The 25,121-nt window shown below is 40.4% G+C and overlaps 1 protein-coding gene across 7 annotated transcripts in view; it reads right to left on the bottom strand.

Annotated features, from left to right (window-relative positions):
• Positions 1–6,003, bottom strand: part of AKAP9 (A-kinase anchoring protein 9) — a 153,745-nt gene extending 147,742 nt beyond the window's left edge. For all 7 annotated transcript variants that reach the window (XM_056118632.1, XM_056118633.1, XM_056118637.1 and 4 more), the window contains exon 1: positions 5,719–6,003. In XM_056118632.1, coding sequence (XP_055974607.1) covers positions 5,719–5,766 — 48 coding nt within the window. In that variant the 5' untranslated portion in view covers positions 5,767–6,003. The remainder of the gene's footprint in view (positions 1–5,718) is intronic.
• Positions 6,004–25,121: the final 19,118 nt, after the last annotated feature.

Genomic DNA, 25,121 nt, shown 5'->3' with positions numbered 1-25,121 from the left:
GCTCTTACCATATAAAAAAGGAGTTTTGTTTCAAGTAACTTTGTCCCTGTCTTTTCATAGTCCAGTCACTTGGAAATACTGTATATTTTTCACTTCTAATTTTCCATGTGACCTTTCAACTTTCAGTTTTACTGACAGGACACCACAGGCCTCCTTGATAAGTCTCTTGTGATCTGATCTAGAGCTTTTATCTGAATAGCTTTTCTCTTTACTGCCTACATTTGGATTCACTTTCAAATATTCTCTCAATATATACTTCAATGAGTCTCTTCTGTCCACTCTTGCCTACATATTATCTCTTAAAGCTCATAATCAAGAAGTCATTTTTGTTTTTGTTTTTTCAACTAAATAGCAAGGTCATGAACTAGTTTTAAGTTACAGGTAATGCACCACTGCTGAGATATATGTTGATGAAAGCATCAAATTACTGCCCACATTCTGAAAAATGAGCAAGCCACATCATAAACAAGTATTTTTAAAAAGCAAAGTTCAGAAAGCAATAGTAACACCAGATCCAAAGACGCAAGTCAGCAGGAAGCCAATGAAGGAGCTGAAAAGAATCTGTAAATGTAGAATGAAAAATGCCCTCAATATCAAAGCTGATGAAGCTAATTTATTGCCTAGGCAGGGACTTATGGTTCCTGATAACCCTCCCCAAAAAATAAGAAGGGAAGAAGGGGTTCAGAATCATAATCAACATTGCATACACAGTATTCTTTCAAATCACTGAACATTACATTGAACACAAAAATCTATAATCCGAACATAGTTGAAAAGAGATAAATTGATGCTAAAAAATGAAAGTCAGCAATGAAATACAACCAGTAATACAGTTCCTTACTGACTAAGAATAACCCTCAATTTGAAGACCCACTTCAGGCTGTCTTAGCTTGAAGGAGTGTGAAAAAAATCCTCTATGAATGTTTAAGAGTTGATGAAGAAATGTAGGGGGGGGGTTGGCACAGGGTGGGGAAAGTGACCTGCGTGTCTAGATCTACCATGATTAAGTGGAGCAAGTGTGAGCAGAGACCCTAATATTCGAGAGCACAGCAGGCAGGGCGTTTGCCTTGCATGTGGCTGACCCAGGTTCGATTCCGCCATCCCTCTCAGAGAGCCTGACAAGCTACCAAGAGTATCCCGCCCGCAAGGCAGAGCCTGGCAAGCTCCCAGTAACATGTTCGATACGCCAAAAACAGTAACAAGTCTCATAATGGAGACATTACTGGTTCCTACTTAAGCAAATCGATGAACAACGGGAGGACAGAGCTACAGTGCAGTGTATTTATACACCTAGCAAAGCAGGTTCCCCTGTAGGATATTGGCAATCACTTGAGGAGGTTCGCTTTCTACAGTTTTCTTTCTTTCTTATTTTGCTTTCTACAGTTTCCTTAATCTACTTAGTTAAAAGTAATCTAGGTAATCTGTAAATGATTAAAATGTTAAGATAGTCTTTAAAAACAAAAACTAGGAAGTTTACAAGAAAACAAGTGAAGAGCTAGTGCTGCTTGACTTGCACATGTGACACCAGAAAAATTTTAAAGATTCCAGAAAAGTAAAAAGAAAAAGTGAAAGTGAAAGTAAAAATGGAGACCAACTTCCTACTGATAGAGCAAGTTATATATGAAATATGCAAATAAAAACTTACATCATAGCAAACTTTATAACAGTAGAAACAGTCATTGAAAAGTCCTACTATCTAATAATCAAGATATACAGCTTGCACTGAGAACTATCCCCTCTTTTTTTTGGAATAAAATTTATTTGGGGGGCTTGCTTTGTTGGAGGTACACTGGGCAGTGCTCAGGGCTTATACTGGCTGTGATCTAGGATCACTCCTGGTGATACTCAGGGAATCATTTGTAGTGCTGGGAATGAACCCAAGTCAGCCAAATGCAAGGCAAATGCTTGAATGCCTGTGCTCTATCTATCCACCCTGCAAAATCTATACCTTCAAACGGCAAATGCCCATTAAAAAAATTAAAAGCCATTAATTACTAGTTACCGAATACAACAGGAAAAATTAAATAATAATGATTCTCATTAAATAAAGTGATTAATAGTTGGTGCCACTGTTTAGTACTTTCTTTACATGGTGCAATTAGTACTTTACATGGTGCAAAAAAGTTAAGTTTTATTGAATTCTGTCTTGTCAGAAGAACATTATAAAGTATACCTAATGTTAAATTATAGTTGTAAAACTTTTGTACTAAAAATACAAGTTTTTTTTAGTCTGTTTCTGGACCACATCTGGTGGTGCTCAGAGATTAATCCTGGCGCTACATTCAGGAATTACTCCTGGCAGATCTCTGGGACAGTATGGCGTGCCAGGGATCAAACCCGGGTCAGCCGGGTGCAAGATAAGTGCCCTATCCACAGTACTATCTCTCCAGTCCCCATTTATAATACTTTATTACAATGTAAGTAATTTTACTGAGAAAAAAAACATTTAGATAATGTTCAACACAAGAACAGCCTTTGTACTGCTATCCCCAACAGCACAAGATGAAAATGGGGTTAGCTTAGCTCTGAAAATATTTACTGAAGATTACAGTAATGTCTCTGATCTCCATAGGTCAGGCTTCTTACGACATCAACAAGGAAGGAGCTCCTGACACAAGAACAAACAAAAAAAAATAGATCAAGCAGGAACAAAACTAAACTGTCATAAAGTACATACAGCAGACTCTTTAAGCTTTTTCTACGGGCTTTTAAGTTTTACAAACAATTTTTTAAATGCTTTCTTTAATTGTCATTGCTTTGCTTTGTTTTATTTTGGAACTGCACCTGAGTATACTCAGGGCTGACTTCTGGCTCTGTGCTCAGGGATCATTCCTGACGCAGCACTGGGACCGTATGTGGCGCTGGGGATCAAACCTGGGTCAGCCCCTTGCAAGTCCTCTTCATTATCTCTCCAGCCCCCATAATTTCTTTTTTAATGTACCATTCACTGTTTGTGGGTGTTTTTGCAACTCAAACTGCCTTTGTAGAATTATGCTAATGACTACGTATACTAAAATTTACTCCTCTATCATAGTACATTGCTTTGGTCTACATGTGTTATATAGTATATTTCACTATACACAGAGCAAATCATTAAAAATTACAAGCTCTCCATACAAAAAGCAAAGTTTTCAATGGAACGGCTTAGCAAACACCAACATAGGGGCCTTGGGGAGGAGAGGTCTAGGCACTTGGGTGGTGGTGGTGGTGAGGTGAGGTTAACTGTACACCAAGACATAAATGCCAACACCATGGTAAACATTAGTTTAACTACAGTATTTTTAAAACTAGATTATTAAATACAATAAATTCAATAAATGAGTAAGACATTAAGCTTTAAGTGACTTAATAAGAACCTTCCAATTCAGGGATTCTGGATTACTGCTATTAAATTACAAATATACTAAAGTAGCAACCAACCCTTAACAGCAACTCAGTCATTTTGTCTATTCAATCCATAAGCAAATATTTATTGAGTACCTTCTGTTTTGTTTGATTGACATTATGTTAAAATTCATTAATATCTGTTTTTTTAAGCCATCTTTGTTCAGTAAGTTTTAAAATGAGACAGCCAGCAGCATGATAGCAAAAGAAAAAAATTCACCTTGAAGCCTACTATCCCCTCCTTTCCCATTGTACTCACTACCCAATGTCTGGCTCACACTAAACTGTGAGCAACATGAGAACAAAGACTGTCACTCTATTTCTATTTTAAGCTCTTGGTTTAAAACAGGAGTAGAATGTAGGTTTGCTGAAACCAACATTATAATCCAAAATTTTAAATCTAAAAGCATATATGCTAATATAAATGAAATATATGACTATTTTTGATGATATCTGATTGTGTTTCCATGTTCCCATCAATCTTTATAGTCTTGATGGCTTATAGCCCATCTCACTTTTACAATTTAGAAAATGATTTCACTGCATGTCTTTTGACAATCCTTTCCATTGTTTTGTGTTGTACAGGTAATGCTTCAGAAAACATACTTTGCATATTTATTTCTGACTAGAAAAATAGGCTTAACTCTAAGGTAATCTTCTACAATAAAACCAAATATAAGAGAAAAAAATTTTTTCAATCCACCTTAGAATTCTATTTTGCAAAATTAAAATAATTTAAATGAAGCCTCTTATGAAATACCCGGTTCAAAGCAAACTGTAGGATGCTTCACATATGTTTAGGGAAAATATTTGACAATAGGTAGTATAAATTCTGACACAAAAAGCCACACAAAACATGTAATTAGCTCTTGAAAGCGTTTTAAAGGAGTGTGCCTCCACTTGGAACCACAGGGTCTCTTCAGAACTTGAGGTTGCAGAAATGTAACCAACTCTGAGCTTCTGAAGATGCCTTGGCTACTCTTTCCTGCATTTATAAATCCTAAGGTAATAAGCTACCTGGCTCTGCAGGAGGTAACAGACAAACATTTAAAACGCCCTTACCTAGAAACTGTGATATTCATAAACTGGCTTTATAGAAACATGAAGGCAGTTTATAGATTCATTTAAGAAATTTGTGTTGAGCATTGACCACTGCATCTCTGCGGTAGGGCCCTGAAATCACTGACCCGGTATCCTTTGTTTACTTGGGAGACGATAGGAAAAACAGATAACTATATTATAATTTAATTATGGTTTCAAGTATGAATGGTAACAATCATTTGTAATAAGGCAGATTAGAATCTACAAAAGATAACTTCATTATGGGAAGAAAGGGGGCTTTTGTGGGCAGGCAAAAATATGCTCAAATGTATCATTTTAAAAAAAATAATATGCTGTAGAGTTCATATTTTGTCTATGTCAATTTTTTCATGCTGCACAGAGAATGACACATGGGTACAAATCGTACTGTTGGTTTCACAGGTGTTTTCCCAGGCACCTCAACCAGAAGCTCGCCCATGAAACACACTATTTGATTCTTTAAACCTGGGGTTCTGTAGGTGGGGCTCCGAATAGGCCACCTTTCCTTCCCAGCAGCTCCCGAGGGAGAACCGCATTCACACCGACACGGCGCGCGATACCGAACGCGCGAGGTGCAACAAAGACCTCGGAGCAAGCTACACGCAGGAGACGTGCTCCGCAAAACGCCACGGAGGCGAAGTTCACAGCTGGCACTTGTGGCATACTTGAAGCCACGGCCCGAAGCAGCTGTCACAGGCCAATCACACACACACACATACACATACACATACACACACACACACACACACACACACACCCGGGAGTGCCAGCGTGCCACCGAAGAACCGGTGACCAGTGTACATATCCTCCAGGGAATGGGGGTGGGGTGGGGGCGAGGGGAACCCAATCTCCCACCCGGAGAAGTACAAAGCCCACACGCCCTTGGGGGGTGGAAAGTGAAAGGTTGAGATTTCGAAGGAAGACCCAGCTGAGAGCAAAAAACCGCAAGAGAGCGGTTTGGCTGAGAGGGTGAGGGGGGGTCATCTAAGAGAAAGGGGGGGGGCAGCCACCAATGCGTCGCGGAAGTGTCTCGCGGAGTAGCCCCGATTGCAAAGGGGGCGTTTTCGACTGAGCCGCGGAGCAGAAGGGTGGGAGGCCCGGGAGGTGAGTGGGTGAGACGAGGGGGTGGGGGTGCATTGCAAACCTTGCAGCACCTCCCTCCTCGCAGGCTGCGCCCCCCCCCGCCCCCCCGCCGCCGGGCTGCAGCGACCTCGGCTGCCCAGGCCGCCCCCCGCGGGCCTCCGGCTCTCTCACCTTCGCTTTGCCGGCCTCCAGCTTCTTCTGCCTCTCCTCGTCCTCCATGGCTTCTGCAGGGCAGGCTAGGGAGAGACGACAGGGAGAGAGAGGGGGTCGGGGACCGAAAGGGAACGCTCCGCTCCCGAGGAGCTCCAAACACGGGCCGCCGGCGCCGCGGCGCAGGAAGCAGCAGGGCCGCGCCTGACGCGTCCCCACCCCCCCGCCCGCCCCGAGTGGAATCCGTCTCGGCGCTCACTGGCGCGCCGGCCGCGGCCGCACGGGCGACGCCGTCACCGCCGCCGCCATCTTCGTCTCCACGTAAACACACGGCGGGGCGGAGGGGGAGGGGGCGCGCCGCGCCGGTCCGCGCAGCCGCGGGCGGCCCCGCCGCTCTCCCGGCAGGTGCGTGCTCCGCGCTGCGCGCGCCGCCCCCCAGGGCTCCCGGGCCCCGCTTTCCCACGCGGCTCGCCCCGCGCGCCTTTAGCCGGGACTAGCGAGGAGAACCCCGGGGAGGGTCCGCCAGGGACCCTCGACGGGGCCGTCAGCTCGCGAGGGGGGTGTGGCGGGGCGCCCTGAACCGACCCCAGCGAGGACTTCCGAGGCCGCTTTTTACACGGAGAGAGCCCCTGCAACGGCGCTGTGGTTTGTAAACGCTGCGAGGCTCCAAAGAAAAAAGGCTCCGGTGGTTGGAGGGAGAGTGGAAGGCAGGCGAGCTGCACACCAGGCTCAGCCTGAATGTATTCACTGAGGTGCAGCAATTGGCACCGCCCCTCCTCCTTCACCCTCGGGTAGGCTCGACCTCGGGATCTTTTCTTCCCGGCCTTTCTCACTCGCCCCCTTCCAAAAGCTTTTCTGATCTCTTTGTTCAGCCACCGCGATTCGGGAGTGTGCAGTGATCATTTATTCCTCTCCCGCGCCCACTCCTTGGAGCTGCTCCTCCTTGGCAATGGTTGTCTGTCCTGAAAAAAAGCCGAGGCTTTGCATTGTAGGCTGAGGACAAAGTCGACACTAACCTGATAGTTTGACCTTGAACAAGTCACTTATCCTTCTGAATTTCCAAAAAATGCCCCACTGACTTAGTATAAACCAGCTGCCCTCCGGTGTATTAAAATGTTCCCTATTGTCATTTTTCTTTCTCCTTGCTCTCCTTTAAGCTGCAAGATGCATTAATGAATTGTGCATTTCTGTTTCAGCACATAGTGCCACTCCTTGATCATAGAGATGGCTTGATAGTTTTGGCTACTACAGTGCTTTGCACCCCGTAAACACTTGTTGAATTGAGTCAAGCAATTTTAGTAAGGTGAGCACTACACATGTATCTGCTCCCTCAGTACAGCATTTCCCTCCCAACCTCATATCCTTTCCCCACGGTGAACCACCATTTTATCTTTTGCTTTGGTTCTGTTTTTTTTTTGTTGGTGTTGGGCCACATCCAGTGGTGCTCAGGGGTTCCTTCTGGCTCTGCACTCAGGAATCACTCCTGGTGAACTCGGGGACCACATGGATGCTGGGCAGCCTGGGGAGCAGAGACAAATGCAAGACAAATGCCCTAGCCACTGTTCTACCGCTCCAGCCCCTGACGTACCATTTTTAATGTCTCTGGTTGATTACTCAGGTTGATGGTGGTTGTTCATTGTTTTGAGCTAGATCGGATTAAAAAAAATAACCGGTATGAATAAAATAAACTATACTGTCAGTCATAGAAGCGCTGTTAGGTGAAAATGGGAGGCGAAAAGGAAAAGCCTAAATCTACCACAAACTGAAGACTAATTTTAAATAGCCCAGATTTCCAGATTCTTAAATCTGAAAGTGTTTTTTCCCCTTCTGCTTTACAATGCATACATAATTGTTTCAGCTAGGAACACTCAAAGTGCTGTCATGTTAACCAGAATTGTGTGAGATTAGACATTTTATCACAGGAATAAGAGAGTTAAGACACTAAAATGAACAATTGTTTAGTCACCTAGCAAGATAAAAATAGAGGTAAGATGGGAAGCAAGCATTGTAGTAATGCAACAATTTAAATACTGACTGAATTGAGGGATTATGCTTGCCCATGCTGATTGCTTAACCTATCAGAATATTCTCCTTTGTTATTAAATACTGCTTTCTCAGTGACTAAGGAAACAGTCATTCTTGTGTGATGAAAATGTTCAAGAACACATTCAAAATAAACAAAGTATTTCAGTGTTTACCTTTACTAAAAGCAGATCAAATATAGGACTTTATTTTTTGTCTTTTTTTTATTTGGGGGCCACACCCAGTGATGCTCAGGGGTTACTCCTGTCTCTGCACTCAAGAATTATTCCTGGAGGTTCTCAGGGGACCATATAAGATGCCTGAGATGGAATTCTGGGTGGCTGCGTGCATGCAAATGCAAAGTGAGTGCCCTGCCAGCTGTACTATCTCTCATAGGTTATGTGTGTATGTATATATGTGTGTGTATATATATATATATATATATATATATATATATATCACTGTCACTGTCACTGTCACTGTCCTTCCATTGTTCGTCAGTTTGCTCGAGCGGGCCCAGTAACGTCTCCATTGTAACTATTGTTACTGTGTTTGGCATATCAAATGTGTCACGGGTAGTTTAACAGGCTTTGCTGTGCAGGTGAGATACACTCGGTAGCTTGCTGGGCTCTCCAAGAGGGGCGGAGGAATCGAACTCGGGTAAGCCATGTTGGCCACTTGCAAGGCAAACGCCCTACCCACTGTGCTATCGCTCCAGCCCAATATAAATATAGTATATATATAATATGTATTAGAGATACTGAGAGTTTGATTCCATATCATAACAATAAATGGAATATTGAGGCCCAAATCATAACTCAATGAACTGAACACTTGAAGGAGATCAGGGTTCAATCCCTAGCACTGCCTGATCCTCTGAGCACTTCTGGAAGTAACTCCCAAGTACAGAGCAGAGCATAGGCCCTGAGCATCAATGGGTGTGGCCCAATAAACAAAACACAATTATAGATTGCAATAATCTCAAGTAATATTTTTGGTTTTCCAGTGTACATAAAAGTGCACTTACTCTATGCAATAGTGTGTTAGTGTACTGTACCATTATGTCTCAAAGCTACCAGCCTGGGCACAACTGGGAGTGGTGCTGGGTCACTGAAGCTCCATTAAGAGTGGCTCCTACTGTTGTCAGAAAGAGCGGGATAGACACAGAAAGATTGCATTCATCTGGGGAACATAAAGCAACAAAATGGGAGACTAACACCCAGGAGTGGCTGAGATTAGTACCAGGAATTTTGCTCCATGACTTGGAGGCCAGCCACACATGGTAGGGGAAAAGGAAGCTCAGATAGGGAAGAGAGCACCAAATAGAGGTTGTTGGGAGGATCCTCCCAGGGTGGGAGAAGCATGCTGAAAGTAGACTATAAACCAAACAGATTGCCACTCAATGCTTCTCTTGCAAACCACAGGAGAGAGAGAACAAGGGGGAATGCCCTGCCACAGAGGCAGGGATGGATGGGGGGATGGGGGGTGGGAGGGATGCTGGGATTGTGGTGGTGGAGGATGGGCACTGGTGGAGGGATGAGTACTTGATCATTGTATAACTGAAACCCAAGCACAAAAATTCGTAAGTCTATAACTGTACCTCATGGTGTTTCACTAATAAAAATAATAATAATAATAAAATTTTAAAAATTTTTAAAAGAGTGGATCCTACTTTTAAAATGAGTGGGATTGGGTATGAGGCTGCCAGCAGGTCAATCTGTACCTGTGAGGCAAGTGTATCAGCAGTCTAGTACTGCCTTCAGACTTCTAGATACCCCCAAATTGCTGCTGTGCCTTTGGCCAGACCCCAGCAACTTGGGGCCAAGTTTACCAAGAAAGTAAATGGCCAAAAGTTAAGGTATGTGGGAGACACACCCACAAACCACCTCCAGCTTAGCTATATAATTGGAGGCAAGGCCTTTCTGGTTCCTGATCAAACTGCTTAGTGGACATGACCCCAGAGACTCAGAAACAAATCTCGGAACCCAGCGGCTTTTGGCAGAAATGCATCTGGTCCCTGCAGTAGATTATTCGCGCCGGGCCACCCCAGGGGGGAAAGGCTGCTGTCCCTCGTCCACTCCCTCTTGGCAGCTTGGTGGCCGCCATCCTCCAGAAGCCATTGGACAGTCAGGTTTGGGCCCACAGTGATGAGACACACGGGCCCAAACCAGGATGGGGGTGGAGCCAGCCCTTTCCTCCCCATCCCAACGAGACCCTGAGTCACTACCCACGAATGGCCTCTCTGGCTCCTGATCAAGCTGCTTAATGGCCAGGATCCCAGAGACTCAGGAACAAATTTCGGAGCCCAGCAGGTTTTGGCAGAAATCCCTCCAGATTTAATTGTTAAAATTTCAGAATTCCAAAATTACATAGCCACTACTGTGGCCATGTGACATCATATGTTATTCATAATCAGCAATAGAAAACAAATTGTTTACGGTTGCCTTTTTGGCAGTTCTGAGTGTTGGAGTAAAATGCCAAAAAATAATGCTGGGTCTGGTGTCAAAATATTGAATGTAATCAAAGTAGAGAGAGAGTAATGTGGAAATCATCTGCTCCACAAGTAGGGGGAGGGTGTGGGATGGGGGAGTATACTGGAGGTTTTGTTGGTGGAAAGTTTGATACTGGTGAAGGGACAGGTGTTTCATCATTGTATGACTGAGACTTAAACCCAATAGTTTTGTAACTACTCTCACAGTGATTCAATAAATTTATAAAAAGGGGGAAAAATGTAAGGTGGAGTTCATGCCCAATTCAATCAGCCTAATCAATGACTGAATAAATAGCAAAACTCCTACATTAAAATTAAAAAATAAATAATAAAAATAAATAGATAAAAAGAGTGGGGAGGGTTTGCAAAGATGGTACAGCTGATAAGGCACTTACCTTGCAAGTCACTGATCCAGGTTTGATCACTGGCACTACATATGGTCCTCTGAGCCCCTCCAGGTGTGGTCCCTAAGCACAGAGACAGGAGTAAGCCCTGAGCACAACTGAATGAGACCCAGACCACCCACCACACGCACACACACACACACACACACACACACACAATTGGATCAGAGAGATAGTTCAGAGGTTAAAACACTTGCCTTGCACATGGCAAACCCTGATTCGATCCTCATAGGTCCCACTCCAAGAGTGATCCCTGAGCAGTGAGCCAGGTGCCACCCTCAAATAAACAAAATTGTCCTCTCAAACCATATAAGAGACTCAGATTGTCATTTGCAGTTTTAAGGCCAAGCATTGATTTCTCTCTATTGAAGTCTTAAATGGCATCTTCTAATAAAGCTATTTCATCACAGATTGAAAATGTTAGGTATAGGTATAAATTAAATACATTCTCTGGAAAAGCTGACCATGAAACTCATTTGATTTCAAAGACTTAGTTTAAAACAAAAGAATTTGAAATCTCTAACATTAATATATATTAATAACCCTGAAATCTCTAACAATATTAATATATATCATTAATATATAATATTAATAACATTAATATGTATTATATGTCAAATGCTGATATTGAGGTATGTTGGGTTAAATATATACACGAATTTTATTAGCTTCTTTACTCTTTAAAATGAAGTTATTAGTACACATTGTGTCTTGCATTTCTGGGTCATATCATATTTCTATTAGACTGTGTTTCTCTGGGAAGCAAATTTAGATACAGAAGTGATACAAAAAACTGACTTGGAGCTTTCCAGCCTAAGGAAGGAAGGCAAGAGAAATCAGAAAACAAGACCAAACAGTGACTACCTAGATAAGAAGGACCAGTAGCAATGTGAAGGATTAAAGGAGACGGGATAATTGCTGCTGAATAGGCAGTAAAATGAGGACTGAGAAATGAACATTAAATTTTGTAGCAGTAGAGCTTCTGTGAAGGTGATTGTAAATAAATCATTAGCTTTTTCCTATTAAGTGCAAACACTGTCTCTGTGTCCTCTACAGAGCCCCCTGGAAGTTATTTCCAGGAGAACAGAGCTGAAAGTGAAATTATGTAAATTTGTTGTCTCTTATTGGAATTATATTTTAGTGATTCTGTTAATGACATCTTTAAAACCCATAATTATGTTACAAGTTTTTTAGTGTTGACTTGGTTTTCTCAGTAATGAAAATATTGTACTACACACTTGTTTCCTCATAGGAATTCAAGATTCATAAGATACTTTATATCTTTTCATTTAAATAGTAACATTCCTTATTGGTAAAATAGTTTCAAAAAATGAATACATAATTATAACATGCTTTAGAACAAAATGAATTTTGTTCTAAGTTTTAGTTTTCATAACTTTTGAAATTTACTCCTTCCTTAAGGTGGTTTAATGCAGTGTAAACAAAACATAATGTGTTATTGTTATTGTTGAGGGATACTAAACTTGTAGTCTATCAGCAATTCAGTTTGATTTTGAACAAAATATATTCTAATTTTGTATCTACAAAGATTTCATACCATAAATATGATTTTACATATTTCAGCATACTAAACAAAATATAAATTCAATGGGATTATAAAATAAAATTATTTTTTCCGAGAAGAGCTGAAAGAAGAGATCATATAGTTTTTAGAAGTCAGGAAAAATTTAGTTTAAATATATTAGGAAATTTCGAGTAGTTAATCTCCCAGGGTCTCCTCTTCAGTTTCTACCAAGAGTATGTAAAATGCTAAATATCCATTACAGTTACAAAGCCCTTAGAGAAACTGCCCAGTTTCTTATACTGGATGTAAGTGAGACTAGTCTTGTTTATTCTGGGATACAAATGTTTGAACCACTATAGGGTGGACCCAAACGAGGCTTATTTCCTATGATATGACAAAAATTCTGACCATTTGAATGATCATAAATATGAATGATGATCTATAAACATAATCTTACTCCTGTTCTTATGCCCTGTCCCCTTCATGTAAAATCAGACAATTCAGTGATGATTCAAATTTTCCATGAAATACTTCCCTGCTATAATTCACAGTGTTGGAAGTATTTGGAATAATTCCATGACTCATAATATAATGTCCTAGGCTACCTTACATTCCAGTATGTCCTTGCCCAGTATCATTGCCAAAGATAATCTGGATATAATCCTTGTTGAATTCTTACAGAAGTAATACAACTTATATAAACTATATATTTGCCACAAAACAAATGTGCAAAATAGTATAAAATATTTGAACTCTTCATAAATCTTCAGAATTGGAATATATGCTTACATTAATTCTCACTTCCATTTCCTTTATCCAAGAAACCATTACTAGGAATCACTTTTGTGAAGTATATAAGCTGATTATGAATGACATCACATACCCACGTAGGTATGTGTGTGTGCATGTTGGTGCACAGCAGTCTATAAAAGCTTGTTAGAAATTTCTTGGAATAAGTTTCAAGTCAAGAATTATCATGAATTTTTTTAATTAGTGAAACATCATGAGGTACAGTTGTAGATTTACAAACTTTCATGTTTGGGTTTCAGTTATACAGTGATCAAGTACCCTTCTCTCCACCAGAGCCCATTCTCCACCACCAATGAACTCAGTAGCCCTCCCACCTCCCTACCCCCCACCCCACTCCACCCCACCTCTGTGGCAGGGCATTCCCTATGCTCTCTCTTTCCTTTAGGATGTTGTGGTTTGCAATAGAGGTATTGAGTGGCCATCGTGCTCAGTCTATAGTCTACTTTTAGCACGTATCTCACATCCCGAGCAAGTCCTCCAAACACTCTTTACTTGGTGTTCCCTTCCTTATCTGGGCTGCCTTTCCCCCAGTATATGCTGCCGACTTCCAAGCCAATGGAGCAGACCTCCTGGTACTTATCTCAACTATTCTTGGGTTTTCGTCTCCCATTCTGTTACTTTATATTCCCCAGATGAGTGCAGTCTTTCTATGTCTGTCCCTCTCTTTCTGACTCACTTCACTTAGCATGATACTTTCCATGAATCACTTATTTGCAAATTTCACGACTTCATCATTTCTAACAGGTGCATAGTATTTCATTGTGTAGATGTACCAAAGTTTCTTTAACCAATCATCGGTTCTCAGCCACTCGGATTTTTTCTAGATTTTGGCTATTGTGAACAGTGCAGCAATGAACATAGAAGTGCAGATGTCATTTCGACTGTACTTTTTTGCCTCTCTGGGATATATTCCCAGGAGTGGTATTGCTGGAACAAATGGGAGCTCAATTTCTAACTTTTTGAGAATCATTCATACTGTTTTCCAAAAGGGCTGAACCAGTTGGCATTCCCACCAGCAGTGAAGGAGGGTCCCTTTCTCGCCACATCCGTGCCAACACTGGTTGCTTTTGTTCTTTTGGATATGGGTCAGTCTCTGTAGTGTGAGATGATATCTCATTGTTGTTTTGATCTGCATCTCCCCGATGATTAGTGATGTAGAGCATTTTCTCATGTGCCTTTTTGCCATTCGGATTTCTTCTTTGAGAAAGTTTCTGTTCATTTCATCACCCCATTTTTTGATGGGGTTGGATGTTTTCTTCTTGTGGAGTTCAAACAGTGCTTTGTATATTCTTGATACCAACCCCTTACTGGATAGGTTTAGGGTGAATATCCTTTTCCATTCTGGAGATTGTCTTTGTGTTTTGGTCACTGTATCTTTTGTGGTGCAGAAGCTTCTTAGTTTAATATAGTCCCATTTATTTATCTCTGTTTCCACTTGGTTGGTCAGTGGTATGTCATCTTTGAAGACACCGTTAGCCTCAATATCGTGGAGGGTTTTGCCGACCTTGTCTTCAGTGTACCTTATAGATTCTGGTCTGATGTTGAGGTCTTTAATCCATTTTGATATGACTTTTGTGAATGATTTTAAGTTGGGTCTAAGCCCATTTTTTTGCATGTGGTTGTTATGTTATGCCAGAATCATTTGTTAAAGAAGCCTTCCTTCCTCCACTTCACATTTCTTGCTCCCTTATCAAAGATTAGATGTTCATACATTTGGGGTTGTGTGTAGGGATATTCCACCCTGTTCCCTTGGTCTGCGATTCTGCCTTTGTTCCAGTACCATGCTGTTTTAATTGTTACCACTGTGTAGTAGAGTTTGAGATTGGGGAGGGTGATGCCTCCCATCATCTTTTTCCCAGAATTTCTTTAGCTATTTGTGAGTGTTTGTTGTTCCAAATGAATTTTAGGAGTGCTTGATCCATTTCTTTGAAGAATTTCATGGGTATCCTTATAGGGATCACATTGAATCTGTATAGGGCCTTGGGGAGTATTGCCATTTTGACAATGTTAATTCTTCCCATGAACAGGGGATATGTTTCCATTTCCTCATATCTTCTTTTATTTCGTGGAGTAGCATTTTCTAGTTTTCTTTGTAGAGGTCCTTTACCTCCTTAGTTAGGTTGACTCCAAGGTACTTGATTTTCTGGGGCACGATTGTGAATGGGATTGATTTTTTTCATGTCTCTTTCCTCTCTCATTATTTGTGTATAGGAAGGCCATGGATTTTTGTGTATTGATTTTATAGCCTACGACTTTACTTTACAAGTCTATTGTTTCTAGGAGTTTCTTGGTAGAGGCTTTAGGGTTCTCTAGATATTGTATCATATTATCTGCGAATAGTAAGAGCTTGATTTCTTCCTTTCCTATCTGGATGCCCTTAATATCTTTTTCTTGCCTAACTGCTATTGCAAGTATTTCTAGTACTATATTGAACAGAAGTGGCAAGAGTGGGCATCCTTATCACGAAATTTTTTTAATCCAACTGATAGAGAACCATTTGAAACTGTGTCAGTGTTTACTAAAAATGTGAAAGAATTCAATCTGACATATATATTAATAGATGAGATACAACCACCATTTGAAATAAAATATCCTAAGTTATTAATTTATAATATATAATATGAAATTCTAATATAATAATATTTAGAATGACCATTTGTTAATTTTCTGTTATAAGAATTGTGATTGTTTCCTTTTTTTTTCTTTTTTGGGTCACACTCTGCGATGCTCAGTGGTTGCTCCTGGCTTTGCACTCAGAAATTACTCCTAGCGATGTTCCAGGGACCATATGGGATTCTGGGAATTGAACCTGCGTCGGCTGTGGGCAAGGCAAACACCATACACGCTGTACTATCACTCCAGCCCCCATGATTTTTTTTTAATCTTTAAGTATTTATTTTTGCAAAAGCTTAAAATTTTGATAATTTGTTACTACTTAGATAACATCTCTTCATTTCTACAGTAGTTATTGAACTTACTTACATGCAGTGTTATTAGAACTCTAAGTTGCTTAGGTCAGAATATTTGAGGTGAACATAAAGGAAAAAGGGATATGATCTGGACAAGCAGTGTCTGTGACAGTGATGTGAATGGTCTGGGGATAAGGCTAATGCTTTATATTGGAAGACTGTGTTCTCTCCCTTCCCAATTCATGTCTCAAAATCTTATTCTTCATTGTTATGGTATCAAAGGTGCCTTATGAATGATGAGTTCTCTTAAAAAAACAGACCCTGGAGGGGGCCAAAATAATAGTACAGCCTGCAGGGTTTTGCCTTGCATGCAGGTTCGATCCCTGGCACCCCATATGGTCCCCAGAAAACCACTAGGAGTGATTCCTTAGTGCAGAGCCAGGAGTAACCCCTGAATCCTGCCTGGTGTGATCTCAAAAACAAAACAAAACAAAATCCTGGTGAACTTGATCTTTTAGGCCATGAAAGGACATAAGGGACTAAACAGAAAAACTCAAAGGACTGAAGCACATGCTTTGCATGCAAGAGCCCTATATTCTGCTCTGCATGTCCTTCAAACACCACACAGAAAATAGTTTAAGCACACCCTGAGCACAGCCTTAGGGTGTGTCACCCTCCCCTACCCCCAAAGAAAGGCTAACAATGAGAAATGGGAGTCTATGGATCTGGAAAGAGGGCCTTTACCAGAAACCAACCATGCTGATACCCTGATTGAAATTCAAATCTTGAAAACTATGAGAAGATTAAAGCAGATTAAGGCAGCTGCTATTCTCTAAATAATGAGTTGCAAATAGGCACAAAACACAGATATAAAACTACCATTTATCACCATTTTAATTTCAGTTTATGCTATAGATTTTTAATCTAGTGACTATCACGGTCACGGTCCAGGGACCTCCCATTGTTCATCGATTTGCTCGAGTGGGCCCAGTAACGTCTCCATCGTGAGACTTGTTGTTACTGTGTTCGGCATATCGAATATGTCACGGGGAGCTTGCCAGGCTCTGCAGTGCGGGCGAGATACTCTCGGTAGCTTGCCGGGCTCTCCGAGAGGGGCGGAGGAGGGTCGGCCATATTGGCTGCATGCAAGGCAAATGCCCTACCACTGTGCTATTGCTCCAGCCCCTATATAGACAATGTAACATGTGTATGCATATATATAATTTTAGCATAGTATTTACTGATTTATATGATGTAAAATGAAAATTTTTTAGTAGGAAAGTTTATTTTTAAGTAACATAGGTTTGAGAATTAAGCAAATTAATTTTTCAATTTGTATAAACTACATCTCCAGAACTTAAGCGGATAGGGCATATGCCTTGCACGCGGGTGACCCAGGTTTGATTCCTCCGCCCCTCTCAAAGAGCCTGGCAAGCTACCAAGTGTATCCTGCCTGCACGGCAGAGCCTGGCAAACTCTCCATGGCGTATTAGATATGCCAAAAGCAGTAACAAGAAGTCTCACAATTTGTTGTGAGACGCTACTGGTGCCCGCTCGAGCAAATCGATGAACAATGGGAGGACAATACTACAGAACAGGACAGGACATCTCCAGATGTTACTCACATCTGGGGATATAGTTCACTGGTAGTGCACTTTGCTAGAATGAGACCCTGGCTTTGATCCATGGCACCCTACATAAAAGCATAAATCAGACTCTCGTGTATGAAAAGCTGTTGGATCTAGTGTATAGTTAGACAAGAGTAAATTAAATATATATTTAGAAATCATTTCAAATATGTAGGTTCATGCAACACAAGTGTCCTTATTAGTGAAAAACTAATTTCATCTTGGACGTTAGAGCAAACCATTAATAAAACATTTTCAGTTCCCAGTTTGTATGTATATGTATATTTGTGTATATGCATATGTTAAAATAATGCATGTATAAAATTTTAGCATAATATTGATTTGTTATAAAGTTGTCGATTGAGTAAATTACCATCAATCATTTCATTTTAATTTACATATAAGAATGTTCATGATCTGAATAGTTCTTTAAAATGCTTGTAATACATGTTGGCAATCTACTAAAAAAAAAACCCAAAACTCTATTCCAAAATCTCTATTCATTGCAGCACTATTCACAATAGCCACAAATTAAAAACAACCCAAGCAGTCCAAGAACAGATGATTAATAAAGAAATGGTAGTACATACACACAATGGAATATTACTCAGCTATGAGAAAAGATAAAATAATGCAATTTGTTGCTATATGGATGGACTGGAGCGTATGTTGCTGAGTGAAGTTATTCAGAAGAGGAACAGATGCAGAATGATCTCTCTGATATGTGAGATACAAATAGGGTACTGGAATAACAAATGGCCAAAGGCAACAGAATCTGAGAACCAGTCTATAGGACCAAGCTTACCAAGGTGGAGAGAAGAGTATGGGGAGTGATGGGAGGTTGGGTTGAGTGGGGGACACTGAGACAATGGTGGAAGGAAGCAGACACACTAGTGGAGGGTGGGGTGTTGGAACATTGTATGCATAAAACCCTATCATTAACAAGTCACTTAGGCACTGTAAGTCACAGTACCTAAAATAATTTTTTTTTCTTTTTGGGTCACACCCGGTGATGCACAGTTACTTCTGGCTCTGCACTCAGGAGTAACTCCTGGCAGTGTTCAGGGGACTATATGGGATGCAGGGAATCAAACCAGGTCGGCAGCATGCAAGGCAAACACCCTACCCGCTGTACTATCTCTCCAGCCCCCCTAAAATAATTTTTAAAAAAAGAACCATAAATGCAAAAATACTAGTAATATAAAAATATATGCATATATCTATCACTTTATTTCAAAGCACCTTAATTTATTGTTTTCATAAATATTTCAAAATGTGTCCTTAGTTTTAATGTAGTCATCTGATTATTTTTGTAGTCACTGTCACTGTCCTCCCGTTTGTTCATTGATTTGCTCAAGCGGGCCCAGTTACATCTCCATCATGAGACTTGTTGTTACTGTGTTTGGCATATTGAATATGTCACAGGTAGCTTGCCAGGCTTTGTACCACAGGGTACTGTGAAACTAATCCCAGAGTAACAGAGATTGTTGATTTGCATGTCACACTAGTGGTATTCAGGGCTGACTTCTGGCTCTGTGCTCAGGGATCACACCTGGAAGCTCAGGGGACTATATGGGGTGTCTGGGATACAACCCAGGTCAGTTGCGTGCAAGACAAGTGCCCTACCCATAGTACTCTCTCCAGCCCTGAAAACTGTTTTGTCTTAATCTTAGCATTAAAAAAAAATAAAAAGTTGACTTTGTAAAATATGCCAATACTGTTGGATCTTCACATTTTAAAGAGAAGTAGAGACTTGATCATTATAAAAGTAGAAAAGAATCAATTCCCTTTTGGGTTCATGCCCAGCAATGCTCAGGACTTACACCCGGCTCTGCACCCAGGGATCATTTCTGGAAGGGGGACCTTATAGAGTGCCTGGGATCAAATCTAGGTCAATCTTTTGCGAAGCAATAGCTCTACCCACTGTACTAGCTCATCTCTGGGATGTTAGAACTGTTTGTGGCTGAACTGAGTAATTGGCAAATGTGTTATTATAACATCTCAATGACATTCTACCATAACACTCTAATTAAATATTGGAAGGTGATTCTGTTTGCACTATATAAACATAAATATTATAGAATGTTATTATATTCAATAATATAATAGTATTATTAATATAAAGTAATATTTTTAGTAATAGGGGAGAGGTGTGGGCCACTCCTGGTAGTGCTGGGACTTCTCTCCTAGTGGTGCTCAGGGAATCATGCAGTGCTGGGAATTAGACCCCGGCTTTCACACATGCAAAATATGCATTCAGTCTTTAAACCACCTCTTCAGTCCTTGTTTAGAGATCATTAGTAATAGGTTGGAAGAGTTATTTCAGAGTTTTATAGATAACATGCTATTTTATCAAATATCACAAAGACTTCCTCAAAGCCTATATTTTGTGTCATCTTATCCACTGTCATTGAGAAAGAGGAAAAGTATTTTCCTTAAAACAAAAATAAAAAATAAAAAAATTACATTCTCATATACATTCTCATAATACATACTTAAATGCATGCATAGCAGATCAGTGACAACATTTTTTCCATTGCTGTCCTTGTCTCCACCCCCAAGAATTCATTATTTCTTGTCTAAAGTTTTGAAATGAATGTACAATCATACAAATGGACTCACACTTGATCCCTCAGAACGACATAGTAATAATACTTACTGTAGTAATGCATACCCCCAGGAGAATGAAGTCTTTGTTTCCTGGATCTTGGGGTTGTACAACATATGGTCTGACATATTTTAATCTCCAAGTATCTATTTTTAGACATGCTTCTTTAACCTTATCTTTCAGTAAAGAAGAAAATATTTGTTGAGCTGAGACTTGCATTCACAGTGACACTTTAGTCTAGAAAGCAACAGCTTTTTCAGGTTAGAAAGTTTGGTGCAATGAATAATTTAGTTTGTGGGAGTAAAATGTCTAGAGAGGAAACTTAAGTAGGGGTTGAGATAATGCAGGTAATTAATTAAATGCTCTTAGGATGTTTGATTCACAATGACATTTAAAGATAAACTAAAATGCATACAGATCATGTCATTGTGATATCCTCAAGTGCAGTACAGAACATATACATTCCTAAAGTAGGAAGAATTGTAATTGCTTTATATGCTTTAAACATGGGAAATTTCCTCTTGTCTCTCTCTCCTTCTTTATCTATCTTTCCTCCCTTCCTCTCACTCTTTCTATCACTAAGGTTTACACCAAATACCAGGAAAAAGAAACATTTCAGAGCACTAAGGTTTTGTGAAGGTTATTAATTTTGGTTTTTGAACCAGGTTCAGCTGTGCTGGGAGCTACTCCTGCCAGTGTTTAGGATCAGATGGGGGTTGGTCAAATGCAAGGCGAGTGTCTTGACCCCTCTGCTGTCTCTCCTGCTTCTTTTTACTGGATCTTAGTGTTGATGGTTTTGGTTGACTTTTTTTTCAGCTGTGGAAGGGTCTTTGTAGCCTATCCATCATGCGTCTCAAATTTTATTGTCAATGTGAATTCCCTGGGAAACTTGTGAGATTTTGATGATCTGTCTGTGATGGGGCCTCTAGTTTTGTTTGCATTAAAAATCGCAGATTGATAGAGGCGCCTTTGCTGGTCCACAAATCATACCTGGAACTGCAAAGATCTTCATTTAATTTAATTTTATTTTTGGTTTTGTTGGGGTCGTGATTCCTGGTGGGACTATTGCTGGTGCCATGCTTGGGGTGGGGTGTTGGGGAAGATCATCGCTCTGTGTGGTCCTCAGAGGACTATTCAGTGTCAAGGACTAAACCCAGTCCTGCAAAGCATATGCTCAAAGTGTGCTCTAGCACTTTGAGTCGTGTCCCTGGCCCAAAGATATATTGTGTGCTGTAGTAACAAAATCATAATCTTTGAAAATCAGCCTGCAGCAAAAAAAGAAAATAATAGTGTGGTGAGGTTATTTTACCAAGGTGAAAGTATTCTTGTTTTATAGTCTTTGAGTGTTGGCCGTTGATGGGATTACCTGGCTCCGGGGGCAGTTGGTGGGTGTGACCCCTGCCTACTGGAAGATGGAGGATCTGGGTGGAGGATGCTCAGCCCCGATTTGAGCAGGCTTGGAGATCTCAGACCGGGAACCCTCTGTGTTCCTGCAAGCCTGTGTTCCTCTGTCGGTTCATCTGTGTTCATCTGCCAGTTCCTCTGCGGCATTCGCGGCCGCGCAACATCTTATTTGGACATCATCATTCTTACTTTGGACAACCTGGAAGGCTACCGAATGTAACCTGCCCACACGGCAGAGTCTGGCAAACTCCCCGTGGTGTACCCAATATGCCAAATACCAGTAACAATGATGGGTCTCATTCTCCTAACGCTGAAAGAACTTTGAATATGGCACTTTTTAAAATCTCAGCGCTAGGACGAAGGAGACATTACTGGTGCCTGCTCGAGGCAATCCACGAACAACAGGATGATCGTGATTCTCCTGAGCAATGCACAGGAGACCAAAAGGTCCCTCCTTAGTGATTCTTCCAGAAACTAGGATTGGCCATAGAGGAGGCATGTGACATAACCCATGTACAATCATTCCAGCCTCTGGAGCACTAATGTTTAATAAGACAGAATACAAAATAGATGGGTATTCTATTTTTTGTCATAGTTGTGGAGCCACCAGAGATATCCTGGAAGTGCTGGGATTTGGGGGATACTGGGGATGTTGAGCTGTGGGCAGGGAACATCCTGGGGATAAAACCCAGGCCCTTGAGCATGCCATGACAGATCATCTCTGGACTCAAATGTTACAGATTTAGAAGCATTTTCCTCAGATTTTCTGGTGTATAGCAGTGTTTGCTTTTTCAGATTTTTAGTTTAATTATGTGGGTACAGAAAGGTGCTGTGTCATTCATACTACTCTCTTCAGTTCTAGGCAAATCCTAGGTAGTAGGTTCTTGTGGGCTGGAGAAGAGAAGGGAGACTCCCTCCATTTCATTCATGTCTGAGAAGCTGTCAATCTTATCAACGGTAACACATCATTGAAATCTCCTCCCCAAGCTTCACTGCTCTCCTTTAAAAAACCTTCAGGACTCGACTTTGTCCATGACATTGGGAAAGAATACTTGTTAGGTGAGTTCCGAGCCTGGTGTTAGCTGCTTTCACACACTTCTCAACTTTCAGATGAACTGACTTCCAAAATATTGATACTTAAAGCTTTCAAATAAAACACAACTGAGTGCTGTGAATAATCCATAGAAAGTGTCATAAAATAGAAAAAATACAACTTGTAAAAACAAATATCAAAACTGAGAACAACAAATTGATTAAAAGTAACTTTATATTGAACACTGGCTTCTGAAGAAAGGGTTTTATTAGACAAAAATAAAAAAGACACAGACTTTTGTGGAAACTTTGAAGTGTTGTTGTTTTTTTGTTTTTTTGTTTGTTTGGGGTCACACGCAGCAATTCTCAGGAATTATGCCAGGTGATGCTGAGGGACCAACAGGGTACTGGAGATTGAACCTGAGTTGGCTGTGTGCAAGGTAAATGCCTTACCTACTGTACCATTTCTGTGGCCCCAGAAGTTTACTAGCTCTTTCATGAACTCAGATGATTTCTCTTTATTTTCATGTAAAAATTTCCTTTATGGAAATGAGTCAAAACACTGGAGCCTAGATGTGGGAGCCCTACGTTTGGTCCCTGAACTTCTGGAAACAATCTGAATACAAATATGGGAGTTCTTAGTAGTATATGTGAAATGAATTTATAATGCAATAAGAAGAGGATTAGATATAAGACCAAATACTTCAATTCTAATTCTGATTAACTATAATAGAGAATAAAGATGTTCTTGTGTCAGATAGGGAAATAGAACAGTGGGTAGGACAATTGCCTTGGACACAGTTGACCTGGATTTGATTCCAAACATTCCATGTGGTTCCTGGAGCACTTCCAGAAATGATCCCTGAACAAAGAGCCAGGAGTAAGTCCTGAGCACTGCTGGGTATGGCCCCAAACCAAAGGTGTTCTTGTGCGTTTAATCTCCCTTTCTTCTTCTAGCAATAGTAACCTTCTTTCTCCTTTGAGACATTGCATCTCCCTGGATCCAAATGGTTTTGTGAAACAATGGATAGTCAAGGAAAGCCAGAGTCCTTTGTTTTAGATTTTGTATTTAAGATAATTAGACAAATTTCTCCATTTCCTCCAGGATTTTAAATTAAGAGGATGTTTTTTTAGAGATGTTAACAGCCATGTATCTAGTCCCCTGAGAGATTTTTGAGAGAACAAGTCCGATGGAGAGAGAGCACTTAATTAAAATTACTATATTTGACCATACCTGAAGAAAAATCTTTGCTTCTTTCTTTCCCATGTTATGGAGGGAAATTGGAAAGCCCCCTCCTTTTTTAGAATTAGTTTGAGTTGTGTTTCTATCACTTGCAAGCAAAAGAAATTGGTGAAATATCATCACTAACTGGCAGCATTATTTGTTAGATGATTTTTTAAAAGCATTGTGGGTTTCAATTTTCTTTTCTCTAGATGCCGAGTGTAGACAGGATAATGATCCCCTTAAGCTTAGTTTACATTTCTATCAAAATTGCAGAATTTGAGCCAAAATATGCTAACCTGTATCTTGGTCATAATTGAAAACAATTCTTAAAACTTGAAATAGCATTGGTTTAAACCTGTGTAAATGGTTATATGCTTTAGATGTGCAGTGTTAATCACACCAAATCAAGAAGCAAAGTACCAATATCCTCCACCACTTTCCATTGCGTCCTTTCAACTTACTCCCCCCACCCTTAGTAAGATAAATTCTGTGGTCAAAATCTAAAGTTGTTTTTTTAATGAACAGCCCCTTATTCCCTTGCTTTGTTTCCTTATATACCACATATGTGTGGGATAATGTGAACATGTATCTTTTTCCCTTCTGACCTTTACTTTTTACTTGTTTATTCTGTATTGTAGCAAAAGGTTCAATTTCATCTTTCAGGTGAGTAGTATTCTTTTGTGTATTTATACCACATCATCTTTTTCTACTTATCTCTCACAGGACAGTTTCCATATCTTCCCTATTGTAAATTGTGCTTCTGTGCACATAGATGTGCATTAGATTTTTTGGTATTCTCTGGATGGAGAGCGAAGAGTGGAATTGTAGGATGTCATTTCATTTTCAGTTTTTGGGGAAATGTCAGTACTATTTTTCATAGAGGTAAACCAGGTTTTTTAAAAAAATTGTTTTGTTTGGAGCACCACATCTAGCTATGCTATGGGGATTACTTCTGGCTCTGTGCTTAGGGACCACTTATGGTGGGTTCAGGGAAGCATGCTGAGAATGTGCTTCTGGTGTCAAGGTATTGTTAACACTACAGATACTGCTCAGAAGAATTCATATTTCTTCAACTTTTTGAAGGATATTTAGAAGTGCAGGTAATAGGTCACCTTCGAAAGTTTGATAGATCTCATGAGTAAAGCGAACTGAACCTGGGCCATTTTTTGAGAGAGCCATTTAATTAAGATTTTAATTTTCTTATAATTGGCCTGTTCATATTTCTCATTCCTCTTGATTTAGTCTTGGCAAGCCACATAATAACAAAAATCCATCAATTTCTTCTATGTTATCCACTTTAGTGGCATAACACTGTCATAGTATGTAGTATGTAGTCTCTTTTGCTCCTCTGCATTTAATATGCTGT

The sequence above is a fragment of the Sorex fumeus genome, unplaced genomic scaffold (genome assembly GCF_029834395.1).
Source record: "Sorex fumeus unplaced genomic scaffold, SorFum_2.1 ptg000037l, whole genome shotgun sequence".
Classification (NCBI taxonomy): Eukaryota; Metazoa; Chordata; class Mammalia; order Eulipotyphla; family Soricidae; genus Sorex; species Sorex fumeus.
This window is presented reverse-complemented; position numbering and strand designations above follow the sequence as displayed.